At 37.0% G+C, this 15724-nt stretch overlaps 1 protein-coding gene across 1 annotated transcript in view; it reads right to left on the bottom strand.

The window, feature by feature from the left end:
• AK5 (adenylate kinase 5) overlaps positions 1-15724 on the bottom strand; it is an 82507-nt gene that overhangs the window by 35428 nt on the left and 31355 nt on the right. Inside the window, exons 7-8 of the mRNA XM_038145047.1 lie at positions 7297-7387; positions 1020-1096 (exon numbers count right to left, since the gene is read on the bottom strand). Of these exons, the coding sequence (XP_038000975.1) occupies positions 1020-1096; positions 7297-7387 (168 nt within the window). The remainder of the gene's footprint in view (positions 1-1019; positions 1097-7296; positions 7388-15724) is intronic.

The following is a 15724-nucleotide window of genomic DNA, read 5'->3' as shown; positions in this document are numbered from 1 at the left end:
CAAAACCACCACCCTTAAGTATGGTGGTGTGACAGACGGATGGCTTTAATTTTTTTTTTTTTTAATTCTAAGTCATTCTTTTTATGTTTATCCACAGCACAGTAACAAGCACACAACCCTTATCCTTAGTACAGCATCCAAGCCTCAGGAACCTCCCATGCTTCAGTTTGTGCCCATTGCCTCCTGTCCAGGCACTCGGCACCAGAAAATGCCTGGGACCATTTTCTCTGCATCCTCCCTATAGACTTCTGTACACTTTGATGAGGCACCCCTGAGCCTTCTCTTTTACAGAACACTCGGGTCTCTCAGCCTTTCCTTGTAAGAGAGATGGCCCAGTCCCTTAATTATCTTAGTGGTCCTTTCCTTTTTTTTTTAAAGTATCTCCATATGATGTATTATTAAATCCAGAACTGAACAGTATTCCAGATGTGATCTTACCAGTGTGGATGTGAAAATTATAGGGGAAAGATATACATAACTTTCCCCCCAGCATTCTTCCTATATACACAGAAAACTCTTATCAAAATTTAGTTTTCAGATGTGGATTAGACAGGATCAGTAGAAAGGCTGATTTCAACATACTGTAAGGCTTTGTTGTTTTTAATTCTTAAAAAAATTTCTTCATAGGGAGAATGTTTGATTTGGCTGTAGTTGTATTTCACACTTATAATTTCATACTGCTCTTTTGAAAAGTTTTACTTCTTCTTAAATATATAGGAGATTTACAGTGCATTTTAGCAATTCTATTTGTCACATTTACCAGCGTTTTTCAGTTTATGGAGGAAACTCAGCAATGCACAGTAATGGAAGATACAGGCTCTTAATACTACAATAATATTAATTCTTTTTTCCTAACCAGAAAGCAACATCTGTGTATCATGAATTTACTTATGTTTCACTTAATAATCCATTTGCCCTATCCCTAAAGTGCCATCACCTTGTTTAGACAAATTTTATAGCACAATATATACATAAACTAGAAAACTGTCTAAAGAGAAGCCATATATACAAAAAATTACCTGGTCTTCAAAGTCAAAATCTGTATAAACAGCATCTCCAGAATCCATAATCAGACTGCCATCAAGTTCATTTGACCCTAAAATAGGAAAGAAAATTAGAATTCAGAAATGGATAGAAAACTTTCACTTTATGTAGTGGAACACTATATTTGTTTGTATCTGTACAAAAACTGTGATCCAAGGAACCAACCATTCAGGTTTGCTGGAGTGCCCAGGTGAATGGTATTTCATTAGCAAAGCCTTCAAAACATCCATAAAAGCTACTGCAGTTCTTAATAAGGAAGGGCTGTGCTAAATGGTGAATTGTTTTAGCTTGATTGCGTATTTATTGGGCAGGGTGTTCTGCATGCCATGACTTGCAATTTTAAATTTCCACACTCAAGTGAGAATACAAACCAGTTTAAGAAAGAGAAAGGAAATACTAATCTCTGATTAGCAGATAAGGGTCCTTGAGTGGTGTTGGTAGGGGACCTAAGCAGCACGCTTCCAGCAGCAACTGTCTCCATTTCCATCATGTTCTACCTTTTCCCAAGGAGACTGTGAGGCTCTGCCCCTTCTCCTTGTCATCTTCCTGTGGCAGGACCAGGAAGAATGCAGTCTCTTGCACTTGGGATGACAAAATCCAATTGCTGAGAAGCCTTAACCTGACTGAGCTTTATAGTTTAGCTTCAGCTGAACTGCTGAAGGTGCAGGACAACAGAAACTAAGCTTGATATTACAAGAAGTCATGTAGGGGAGGAGTCATTGCTAAACCACAGTGGGAGGATAAACCACCAATAATGTTTCTATATAAACATAGGAAGGCTGTAACATGGTCATCATATTCTGGCACTGTCACCCCATTCAGATTATCTCAGTCCTGGGCAATAAAGAAGGAAATGGTCTCCTGAGTCCTCCAGATGGTGCAGCTCTAAACCAAATACTGCACATATTCTGAACACATTAAAATGTCAATAGGCATGAGACTGTAGAAGTCGCTTTCACAGCATTAGTAAAATGAGAATAACAAAAATATTGTAATGATACACAGAAACCTAAAAATACTAACCAGCTGGCCGCAGATGAGTCCAACCATTAACTTCATGTGGGGAGCAACAGGTAACACCAGGGGAAGTGTAAGCTGTGTTTTGTTTTGTCTTCTCATGTCCTCAGTGAAACAAGATCACCAGTGAAGAAAAAAAACCTCTCCTTCCTGGGTTACAGGTGTCTCTGCCTGGTATGATGTTCCTGCAAGCACTGGCACTGAGGGTACATAGTTTTAAGCCTATTTCTGACCTGGAGTTGTTTTCTCACCATTAGACTTGTTTGTATGGGTGGCTTGCTGTAACAAGCACTATCAATAACAGATTTTGCAGTTCAATTTGTGCCAGATGCATTTATATATGATCTGGGTTTGTTTGCTTTTGAAGTTTACATAGTAATGATCTATGTGGGTGGTGAAGTAAATATCCCTGACAGAGAGAATAGAGGAGAGGAGCTGGATGTCATGATGACCAAAAAACTGTAACTGCATGGTACAAATGATGATTCCAGGGTGTCTCAGTCTGCAATCCTTATCACAATAACTGCCAAATCAATCTTCAATTTAACCTTCTGGACTACATAAGAGATACCAGGGAATGACCTGCATCTACCATCTGATGGTGCTTTTGTTTAGGTTCCTCACTCCTCTGCCCCCATCCCCAATGCTCATGTATAGTTTTTCAGATTGCTACAGAGAAATTACACAAAAGAATTATACTCCTGGTGTGGCAGTGTCACATGTGCACACTCAGCATGTTCTGTGGCATGTTCACTTCATGGTCTTTTGAAAATACCTTTCTCTAAAAGATATATGCAAGGAAATAGATTCCAGCTTCTGAAAGAATCTTAATTTTTTGATTTATCTTATACAGCTGACATCTCACTTTTAACACCATGTCATTGTTGATAATATAATTTAACTAAGTCTCAGTTGTCACTGGCACTGGCCTACTCTGACACATCAATCACTTCTAAAGGCACTTGTTGGCACTTTATTAAAGGCACTTGATTAACTGTCACTTAAGTACCAAGAGCAGTACATATTCTTAGCTAGAAACATTAGTATGAAATATGGTGCTGCAAACTTAAATGTAAAGGTCAGGCTGAAAATGAATACTCATGCATAATGTATCTTAAGTGATAAAAGCCATAATGGTTATACAATTTTAATATGGTCAAGCATCTTAAAGCCTTTTTTCTTTTAACTAGAATACTGGTGTCCTTGGAAAAGCATCGCTCCTACCTAGGGTATATTCAAGAAAAATTGAAAATCAGTCTTTTCTTTCATGGTTTAATGAAAACTAACAAAAAACATAACCATCTATCACTGAACAATGCTCAGACTTCTTTACCCTTCTCAAATTGCCTAAAGACAAACCCATGAGAAATGAATTGAAGCAAATGGCTACTCCCAAGACAAGATAAAGTAATTAAGGGACATATCAGAGTTCTTGCGATATCCCTGGTGCAGCACGAGTAGTTTGCTATGCTCCAGCTCAGTTTGTTGTTGGAGGGAGCATATTTTGCTAAGGTTGGACTATATCTTCCAAAAACAGGTCTTGCAGGGGAGAACAATGAGCTCATTAACTATGGCTTGTAGGCAGGCAGCAGAGGCACACCAGGGAGCCCCTTGGCAAGGTACTGGCAGTCGGGAATCCTGCTCTAGGCAGATGTCTAAACAAGGCTAAAGCCAAAAGGAGAGCCTTGGAAAATGCATAATTCAAAACTCGGCTCAGGTTTTCTAAATGCGAGTTTAAATTGGGAACATTCTATGTAAAACCTGTGGCAATGTTTATCTATCACAGGTGACATGCACAATGTTGTCTTAAGGAAAAGAGGAGGACTGGTTAAAGTGTTTGGAAGCAAACATGCCCTGCTACTTTCAATGAGATTGCAGGCTGCACATCTCATGACAGACAACAAAACAGTTGATCATAAATAAGTTTTATTGCCTTTTCTGAGCAAGTTGCATTGTTTTTCTTTTGCTAAGTTGGTACCATGAGAACTAGGCTATAAAAACAATTCATACTTGTCCATTAGGAGGAAAGGCTTACAGTCTGATTTGTCTTAATTCCTTCAAAAGGGTGTCCCATTCCACAAAATAATCTCTTGGTTTAAATAAGCTGTTGGTTACCTTGGAGCCTTCCTGTGCTTATATGAACTTTTAGGAAGCAATTTAAGTAACTTTATCAATTGCAAAAGGGGAAACTCAAGTTAAAAATTTAAGAAAGCCCATGAAAGTTCGACTGGCATGGAGAAATAACTTGCCAGCACGTGATGTGAAAAGGTACCCTTAGGGCTTAAAATATGTTTCCTTGATTGCATGAATAAAGCTAAGGCAAGAGACACCTGGTCACTTTCATGTGGCCTGTGTTTTCCTTAGAGGAAAAAAAGAAAGGATTTTATTAAGTGCAGTACTGCACAATTAAAAAATGAAGCAGTTGAAAGTTTTTATTAAATCCCCATTAACTGAATCATCAGGTCTCTGGGGAGAAACAGGCTGAAATACAAAAAAGCAGAGAGCTAGAATGCAATCCCCTTTTTTTGCCATGTTTTGTGTCTTGACACTGAAGGCATCTTTCATAAAAACTTGTCTTGTGAGGAATCCAAGAGGATCCAGTGACACAGCACAGAGGGACAAGGTTAATTAAAGGTGGCTGCAGTTGTGCGAGGATGTGCTGACAGGTGCTACCCCTGCCAAGTCTGACAGTCAGGGACAGTGACACTCCTTCATCAAAGTGGCGCATGGCTGTGCTCAGTCACTTCCTTCACCATGAGGCTGTATTTTATGTTTTATGCTGTATTTTACATAATGTTTGTTGCTACTAAGCTGAATTCCACAATATTGATCATGGAAAGCTGAGAGAGTGTGGCTGTTACAGGCTGGTGTGTAATTCCTACCACAGAGATATGCCCCAAAGCCCAGGGGATCATGGCTGTAAAGTCTCTGGTCCTATAAAACATTTCAGTGTTTTAAGCCTGGGTTCATGGCACTTTCTCTGAAAATGTGTTCATCCTTAAGTTGTCACGAATGCAAATGTCAAGCATTGCTTTTTCATAGTTCACTAAATTCATTTATACAATGAAAATAGACTGTACTGATCTGTCTAAATTTATCTGCAGTTGACTTCACTTCCCATCACAAGGTAGCTATGACCCATCATGCAAATTAATTAAGTCTGCTCCTTGGACCATTTGTGTTTACCAAATCAGCTAATAAATTTCCAATCTTTGCTTAAATACATTACTTATTTTGAATCCTGCTAGCAATTCTATTCAATATGGTTCATTGGCTCAAATATGCCCATACTCATATTTTAACAATGATAGTATTCACACAGTTCAGCACTGACTGTCATAAAAGCAATCTAAGCCTATCCTGTGAAACATACTGCTTCTCTTAATAACATGTTTAAACTCAAGAAAATAAAAATGTCTTTTTATGTTATGGAACATGCTCTGAAGCACCATCTAATAACTCAATTAATACATGTTGCATATAAGCATTTGGGCAAGACAAATGCTTAGAAGATAAATTTCAAGTGCAATATTATAGAAATAATTTGTTGAAGCGCTGATTAGCATTAGAATGATTACATTTTAATTTTCCTCTCAATAAGATGCTTCTAATACAAATTTTATTGCAACCTTACGCTGTTGAGTTTCATGACAGGTTGTTGCTCTTGGCAACGGTCTTAATATGTTGTAGAAGGCAACAATGAGAAAATTGTATTTTCATCTATAAGCATTTTAATTGTTTTCTTTTGGTACATATTGTTACAAAGTTGATTACAACTGGATTTTACAGGTATAGCATGAATTAGATTGATGTGGAGGCATGAAAATATTAGAAATACTATGTTTATGTTTCCTACAAGCAACTACAGTATATTGCAATATAACTAATAAGATTAGAAGACAAGAAGTGAGGTCAAGACATTCTGGAATTGCAACCTCTAGAAATTAAACACCTGATCTCATAGAAACCCTCATAGAACCCTCAAATCTCCTTATTATTATCAGTGCTCAAAGTAGGCACTAATTAGGTGATTCTGGCATGGCATCTGCTCATGGCTCTCCAATTATTTTGGTGAGGGATTAAATAGATCAGACTTCCGAGGAACTGAAAGGAACTCATCCAGAATCACAAACAGCTTGTGCAAATTGCTTAGCTCTTGTCAAGCTGTTTGTCAGAGCTTGCACCTTTATGACACTTCTCTTCCTCCTGTCCAGAATTTAAATCAGTTAGGGAATCCAGAGGCAGTTATCAACACAGTGTTGTACAGTGGGAATGCCATTTTAGGTTTGGGATCAACCTCTTGCCTCTATGAATAAGGCTAAGCACAGAAGAAATAAGTGTCCTACCTAACAGAGAAAGAAAGTCATCTTTATTCTTGTGCCTCTTATCTCAAGGGTGACCGCTAGAATCCCATGGGCTTTTTAGCTGATGCACTTCCTATAATTCTTATCATCCTCCCCAATCCCAGCTCCTCTTGCATTCGTTGCCCTCGCCCTCCCCACCTTGGTACTTCATCTTTATCTCATTTAGAACATTATCCAAAATGTCTTTTTTGTATGCTGGTTCAGAAGACATTTATGACATCATCTACATATGTGACCCTAGTAGCTGATTAGAAAAACAGCCAGGGATGCCATTGTAGAAGGAAGAAGTTGTGAAGTTACCAAGGAACACTCCTCTGCTGCCCTCAAGCAAAACATTTCTGACAGATGTTACGGATTTTCCGTGCTTTGATTTTTAGCTTCAATTCTTTTGCAGTCCTTTGTATCTCAAAGGCTTTAGTTTGAAGATATTCAAGCCTCAGTAAGCATAAATAATAAATAAACAAATAAATAAAATCCCCAAACACTTGACTTATATTCACACGCCAATTATTAGGGAGGAAGTACGATCATTAATCTCACAGGACTGATTTTCTGGTGAACACCAAGGTATCACTGGAACTGAAAAAGCTGACAACCGAAATTGAAAACTGATATGATTTTTCTATTAATAGTATAGCTTGGTGGACTTGCCACAGTATTTCAAGGTTAACTTGTAGATAAACGAGTTGTTGGATAAGCTATATGAAGTTTCCAAATATAAAGAGATTTTTTTGTCCCCAGTTGTGCAAATGTTTGAGGTTGGTCGAGACTGCTAAAGTTTCTACATCCAAACTTGAAGAATGTGAAAGAGGCATCCCAATGTCAAATGCAGTACAATAAATGTGGTTCTTTAAATCTTACTTTAACTCACCTTCTGCAGTCTCTTTGTTTGCAAATAGTTTATTGTCAACTGCTGAACTTATGTCAGAGAACACCTCTTCTTCATCTCTGTCTGCATCAAACTGAAAAAAAGAAAAAAAGTTGGCAATCAGGCACTGCTTACTACTTGGCTGAACATCAACATGTACTGTGACTTCTCACCCCAAGCCTTCCTGATAGGAACCTTTCTATTTTAATGTGTGCAGTCCATTGCTTTAGGTATGAATCATTTAAATTTTGACTTTAATTTTGTAAAGTTTTTTCTAGGCTCTGTCTGACAGGTTTCTTTTTATGGCCAGGTGACTGTGGCAGGGGGGAAGCTCTGTTACAGTGACATGCTTGACAGCGGGTTTGTAATTTTCCTTATTGTATTTATCAATTTTTATTTATTTAGATCATCACTTATTCAGATAGATAAGCCTACTATAAATATCAATATATGGAGTTTTCTGACTGGTTCTAGAAATGGAGTTTGAGATTCTGACCTGAAGACCACTCAGAAGTTCATCCTGCAGCATTCACCATCTGTCTGGGCAGACATTTATCCAATCTTGAGAAATTCTTCTGCCATTTAGTGTTTGCCATAACTCAAAGCATTTTAAAAAAATCTAAAGCAGAAATTTGTTTGTGTTTACCTATTAGAAGGATTACACTTTAACTTGTGTCAAAACCAAGGTTTGTGGAAGAATAGGTTTTAAATAAAGCTGTTTAAATAACAGCTGTTAATAAAATAAAACTTTTGGGCAATTTATTATCAATACACAAGGAGCAGCTTTGGAATGTCCTTGTTGATAGGAAAAGAGTGCTCCTAACATGTGCTAGGGAAGACATATATCATCTTTGTGGGTATGTGTATGCATAAAACCCAGTAAATTGTAATTGGGTGGTGTCTGATTATTGTGTAGGTCACACCACACTTGAAGAGACGACAGACTTGCTTTCTCATTAATAGCATCCCTCTGAATAATCCAGTTCACCACGAAAAAACACATGATCAATCTTGAAATGTTCTAAAGGTTCCAAGAATTTGAAACACCAAGTTTCCTATTCAAAGAACACCAGCTGTGCTTCAGCATTCTGAAAATTCTGGGCTTTGTAATGAAAGCTTATATTGTCACCCTAAGAAAACCAATTATTTGAGGCTTGCACATAGATTCAGTATTCCCCTCACAAAATGAGAATTGTAATACTCTGAGCCACAGGAAGGCAAGGTAGCTTCCATGGCAAAATTATTTTTGAAAGAAACTAAGTAAACTTGTGGGTTCTGTACTTCACTGAAATGCTAAATATTTTAAAATTAAATCCTTTGGTAATTAGTCGAGGCTTGAATAAAAGATAAATAGTACTCAAACAACCCTTGTCACACAGAACAAACAGCAGTAAAACTTGTATTTTTAGCAGAACCTGTCTAAATACATAGATTGCTTTCCTTACTGAAAACAAATCCCTACTTGCTTCAATACATAGCTCTTTGCAACTAAGTCATCTAGGGTTATCTTAAGGGATGTCTCAGTTTAATTGTAGTCAAGGCTTATGTTTTATGGAAGTGTAACTTTATTAAACATTAACTGTAATGTTTTCTGCATTGTTATACTCTTTACCAGTGATGCATGAAGAAGCAAAGTGTTTCTTCCCTGTGTGGCCAAAGGGGTTTGAGGTCTGATCTTACTTTATGGCGTGTTCCTCCATGAGGCACTAATGGTGTTCTTGTTCTATGCTGTCTCTGGTTTCCCTAAAGAAGTGGGATGCTCTTGTCCACTGAGGTCCTCCCTAATCTTTTCCTGCCCCAACGAAACAATCTAAATCTCTGAAAGGTTTCACAAACCTTTCTAAAGTGTATTGGAGGGTTGTACTTGGTTTTATTTTTTTAAATATACAATGACTGGCTTAATGATGAATAATCTGGAAAATTTATCTCATTTTCACATGAGCATTGTTGAATTGCAGAGCCTGTCACTGGCATGGTGTTATATAAATATGATCAAAAATATTTTCTAGATCTTCTGTATTGCAAATAATCGCCTTAGGAAATGCAGGTGGTTGTTGTTGCTGGCAAAGAGAAAATTATTATTAAATAAGCACCCAACAAACCCCAGCCAACAGAAGGAGTGCCACAGAAAAATTGTCTGAGTTACTAAAAATTGCATATCTCACTGGCCCCTGATGATAAATGGAGGTTTGGTAATACCATGCATTGAGTTGAAGAAAAAAGTTCAGAATTTTTTCCTCAGAGCTGTCAGGGGACAAACATCAAGGAAGCTGCAGTTAACTAGAATTTTGGGTGAGGGTGTCATTCAGCCTGGCACTGCCCCTTTGGGGCTGCTTCACCTCCAATGAAACTGCTGGTTTTTGCAGGTAGTTTATCTAAAACATTTCTAGAACAGGGGAAGATGCCACTAGCCTTTCAAACTGGAGTACAGGAAAGCTAGTAAGCAATTTGATTGCAGCAGACTTGCAGGAAATTCTTGTTTGTGCAGCTTGAAATAAAGTTAGTATTGGAGAAAGCATGAAAAAACCACAAGCAAACTTGTAGTTAAATAACATCTACAACAGTAGATGAAAATTTCCTCTATTTTAGGACAGGACAGATGTCAATGAAAAGAAAATAAGCCATGTCCAAATTAAGCATAACATAACATTGTGGTGTTTGGCACAGGGGTGAAAGCTCCTGGATGCTCAATGCAGTGCCAGTATCCACAGCTGATAAACTGGAAGGGCTTCAGACAGGCTATAACAATGACCTTTTTCCTCTACTTTTCCATGGGAAAGAAAAATTTTAGAAGTTTTTATATCCAGAAGACAAAATTGTAAGATGCAAGAATGAAGAGCATGTGAGACAAATTCAGAATGGAAGCAAACTGCAAAATTTATTCTGTCATCACTGTCTTTACTGCTTAATTTATCCATTTGCAATGGATTCCCCATTATTTGAAAATTCTAGATTATTCCTAAAAAGGAAAAGATTAATAAAACTAAACTACGATCTAATTCAGGGAAGTCTGCAGTATTGTTCTCCGTAGCCAGAGCTGTCAATTTGGGCTTCATAATCCATTGACCAGATCCATGGAAGTGAAACACAATTGTTGTTTAGGAAGTGGAAAAATTATCCATATATTATCACCTGCAGTGAGGAACAATTTCTTCTTAAATAAAAAAAAAAAGGTTTATCCACAGAAAAGAGAACATGGCTTCTTGTACCATTGTTTCCCACGCTTTTAAGAGGTGTGTTGTGTAGAAGCCAGATTGCACCAATGTCCCTTAAGTGTTGTTATTTTTGGTTGAAAAGTTGACAACCCTAGTAAAGTAAGGAGAGTCATAAGATTGAGCAAGTTACAATGATTTTCAGCAGCTACAAATGTGACAAGAACACACGATTATTATTCATCCTGATTTGGGCAGGGATTCGCTCCTGAAGGATTGAAAACAAGTAAGAACTGGTTCTATTTTACCCTTGGTAATACTAAAAGGTGAAGTGAGACACACTGCTGAGGGATGGGTGCTACTTTACCATTTTTGGACACCCACACAGAAATCCCTTCATTATTGTTCCATCCCTAGTTTGCTTCTCTTAATAATTACAATTGACTTGTGCAGTTACTTCTAGAGAGAGTGGAAAAATCAAAAGAAAAACACCAGCAACATGGGAAAACTGCAAAGAAATATGTGAGGAAAAATATATAAGGTAGTATAATAACCATTGGGATGTGGAGGTGAGAAAAATTAGTTGAAGACTTGTATAGGAAAACCAATAAGCAGAGGCACTGAAATGAAGCTGGAATGTGCAGACTGGGAGTTCAGGGAACTATTGTAATACTATAAATAGTATATTATAATGTACTATATAATAAATACTATAATATAATACTATTATAAAGTAATTTTAGTGATCCACCTAAACAAAACAAAAAGCTTTCAAAACACCACAAAATGGTGGGATGAGGACATAGGGGAGAGATATTTCTCTCTAATCCATCCTTTATCTCTAATAGTTTCATTATTTTCCATAAAATACTCCAAAATTTCAGATTAATTTTTATAGTATATTTTACTACATACAAAAAAAAAAAACCCTATAACTGAAATTACACTAGAGCTCACCAATTATTTTTTTAAATATTATGTAATTAGTAGAGGTCACAAATTGGTATCAGAGAGAAATTTAGAACAAAACTGAACTGGAGATATTAACACCATTATTACAATCCTAAGAAATACTCTGGGTTATCTGAAATAAGCCTCTTAGCACCCTTTTTTTTTTTTTTTTTTACCCCAGGAGTTCCAAAGAGGATTCATAAATAATTGCAGAGTCCTCATATGTGTATCATTAGTTTCTCAAGGATCTACTGCTGTCAGCGCTACTTGTAAACAAGCATGAGGGTAAATGCTCCCCAGCCCTGAGTGGAGGTGACAGTTCTGCAGCAAGTGCTGGTACCTTTTCTGTATCCCAAACTCATGTACTCAAAACAGGTGCTATTCAAAGCCACTAATTTTGTATTTTTTTCCTATCTTTCTATTCACAGACTCCTTTCTATTAATTTGGCAGTCCATAAACAATGAAATTACTACAAAACACAGGCTTGGGGGGGGGGTTTGTTCTTAAAGTGATTTTCTCTTATGCTAAACTTATCCCTTATGCTAAACTTTTCTCTTATGCTAGATTTCATGCTAAACTCAACAACTTAGCACCACGGCACACAAGTGTGGAGGTGTTGTGGCAGTTTCCCTCCCCTCACTGTAAAACTGCAAAGCCAGCTTCCATACTTGGAATATTGAACAGAGCAACAGCAAGGAAATGGTAACTCTCACCTGAAGAAACAACAGTAGCAGAAGTAATAACCTGTCTTTGTACATTTATGTGGAGTAATAGCTTTTGATAGGCAGACAGAGGGAGAACTTCTGTCTTTATGCTGTGATCATTAGAGCAACACCTGACTTACAGCAGTTTTCAGCTGATAATAACGAGCGCCTCGGGCAGTGTGGTGGCAAGAGATGATGGGAAAGACACGGTGCAATTACAGGCCCTTGTAGAGCAGAAGGAGAGTTGGATGTGATTGGGGATGAGGGGAGAAATCAATATTTTGGTGGCAAGGTAACAGAAAATTAATAGACTTGAGAGGATGAAGCAATTGCTTGTTTAATAGGGAAGCCGATGGTGCCACAAGGGTGGGTTTGGAACATATACATTTTTCATAACACTGGGATGCAAAGCCTTGCTACCTGTGCACATATTCAAGAGCACTGGTTGGTTAATATTTTTTTTCCCAATAAGGATATTCATCAGGAAGGCTGGTGACTATTACGTGGAAAGCAAATATATTGCTTTTTTATTAACACAATCATTTTTGCATCATGTTCTCCATTCCTTAGAGGGACTCTGAGCTTCCAGTAGGCATTATCCTCCACCATATTTGTATCTCTAACTCTGTCAACCTGAAGTCAGTTTAACATAGTCAGTAATAAACAATTCAATATGATTCAGCCATTTCTCTATACTACCATGACCCCTACTGTAAGTATTCTGTTTATCTTGGAAATCATCAAGTATCAGAACCAAATTAGGCAGCATATGCATTATTTCACATAGCATTTAAAAGGACATGATTTGCATGTGTTTGCTCTCGGTTATCTGACTTTTCAGATAAGTTACTTCTAGTAGGAACTTTTCAAGCTATAAATACAGCTAGCATCTCTGCATATAAACTCTGTGTGCATATTCACTTTAGAAATCATGGAAAACTTGCACCCTGACATGTATTACATCTGTTCAGCAGCTTCTATAGTGAAGTCAACTATGTTCATTATTTTTGAAGATTAATTGAAATCAAAGAAATGCTTTAGTACAGGAACATACAGAGATCTTTTCTACCTTGAAAGTACAAACACTTTTCCTTATTTTAAAAAATATACATTCCTCTGTTGGAATTATTTTCACTATGCATTTACTTTTTAAAGGAAATTTCTTTTCAAGAGGCAAATGGTATTACAAAGAAACAGAACAGTGGTGTTGAGCATGCAGACAGATCACTTCTGAAGAGCTTGAATGGAAAACTTAATTAGGGTCGGAGTTAGGAGATGCTCCATGAATTAATTTTTACTCTGTTCCTGTAGAACCCAGGAAAACATTCAGCCCGAGGGAGAAATCATCTTACTCTCTACCTCCACTGGGTCTAGAATAAATTGTTTGATTTTTTACTTTAATGCACTTAACCCCAAAGGAAGGGGAGAGATATTACTGATTACAGAGAGTCAGGTATGACTCAAAGCTGTCCAAATCCTCACACAGCTTTAACAGCCCTCTGTGCCTTAGCTTGCCTTTCTTATTTACCAGAGCTCAGTGATGCTGCAACAATGAACCATTAATGTAAAATTCAGTATTTTGAAATGTAGACAAAGGGCAGAGAGGTACAAACAAGTGGCTTGAAGCTCAGTCAATAAAAGCTGTAATTGACACTTTGCTTTACAAAGCTCAGTGACATTACAGAAAGATCTAGAATTACCCAGCTCTTCCCCAGATGCCTTTGTTCTTTCTTTCCACAATAATAATGTTTATCTTCCAGTAGTTTTTCTTCCACCTTTATCTATAAAAGCTTCTATGAGGCTGGGATGTGCCCTTGTTCTTTGGGAATAAACCAGTTAAGGATCAGTTTCTACAGCACAATTTCCTTATTTCTTCCAGTGCCCCATGAGATGAATACTGGAATATTCACATTCCCAGAGCACCCAGTTCAGTGAAACAGCTCTGATCACCAGTATGTTCAAATAAATTATTTCCTCAGTACCCTTTTTTTTTTGCTAATTTTGACTGCAATGGCACTTCTCAGGCAGAATGAGCCCTACGACTAAATGACATTAACCAGTATGTTTGTGTGCAGAGAGGCTTTTCCTGATTAAAGTATTTAAAAAATATACATTTCCCCCTGCCTATAGAGCTCCTGTGTCACTCTTGTTTAAAACAAAACCAAATAATTTTCTAGCATCAGCTCCCACAGCATGTACAAATCACAGACAGGCACCCTGAATAAATATACAGTGACACTGGTTGCCCCAAAAGGTCCAATGAGCAACAATTGTAATTCAAATATGAAAACAAAAAAATTTAGAAAAAAAAATCAGAAATAACAGACATTTCTTCCTATAAATACTATTTTCTTCTATTAACAGTTTGCAATAAATTTCAAAGAAAAACACTGATGCCGCTGCCAAATATAGCCAAATATTTCCCTTTCAAGATCAATAATATTTCTCCTGTTGGCTTTTTTGGAAGAGATTTTGAAAGCAAAATACTAAAATATTGTTGTCTGGTCTTTTACTATTAGATGATTTGATAACAAGTATTACCAAAAATATCAGTTTTGCCTATGTATCATCACAATTTTCTAAGGAAGAATGCTACCATCTGAAACCTAACCAAAAAATGCCCTGAGTTAATTTCAGCTGCAAATTTAGCCAGTTATTCAAGCACGAGGACTAATGACTCAGCTGCAAGAACAAGTATAGGGTAAACCATAGGCTTAAACATTGGATGATGTGGGTGTTTCATATGCAAAATCTGCATTTAAGTTAAGAAATAATGTGACATTTTTAGTCATCTAGGACCTTAGTAACACAAATAATTTCATCTGCAATAGTTGTAGCTTTTAAAAATGGAATTTCACACTGTAAGAACTGGATTTGAAAATTTTTGACTTTTCTATTTTCCTTGGAAGACAAAAATAAATTTTAATTCCCAGTTACACAGTTCCTGTGTATTTAACTAAATTCTGACCCAAGATAAGCAGCATTTTCACTCTGTGGTCTCTATATTAATAAACTTCATAAATGGTATTGGAATCCTTGATAATAAGCCCTCTTTTGGTCAACTTGAGCTAAAAAGTACTAAATTTTCATGGAATACTCTAGAAGTGGGACTCCTATCAAAGAGGATAATGTTCAGCAGATGTCAGTCTGAGTTCCGGATGGCTCATAAAGCCAACTTCCAATTGTGCTGCTGCAGGAAGGATTTGTTTCCTGCAGCAAGATGTGAGCCACTGCTATTTTAATTTCTGTACCAGAAAGTTCTGTTTTGACATCTAAATTATTGGAGCATGTTGTTTCAGAGCAAAAAGGAGACTACTTGATTTATAAATGAAAGCTGGCAAGCTAAGGAGACACTGACAGAAACGATTGCTTTAGTCATCACGGAATATGACATTCTTGCATCTAGCATGTATTTTTTGGAAACAAATGTAGGACAAAATCCCACATGATTATGTAGGCTGAAAGCCTTTTTTAAATATCATGAAACACGTGGATGAAGAGGAACTGATTGACATAATTTGTTTAACTTTTTTAAAGCTTTTGACAATATTTCTTCCCAGAGGCTATTAATTGAAATACAATTTTAGGGAAGCCCTAACTAATAAAATTAACTTATTTGAAAA

Source organism: Motacilla alba, chromosome 8 (assembly GCF_015832195.1).
Source record: "Motacilla alba alba isolate MOTALB_02 chromosome 8, Motacilla_alba_V1.0_pri, whole genome shotgun sequence".
NCBI lineage: Eukaryota > Metazoa > Chordata > Aves > Passeriformes > Motacillidae > Motacilla > Motacilla alba.
Note: the sequence above shows the minus strand (reverse complement) of the source record. Positions and strands in the feature narration are given on the sequence as shown.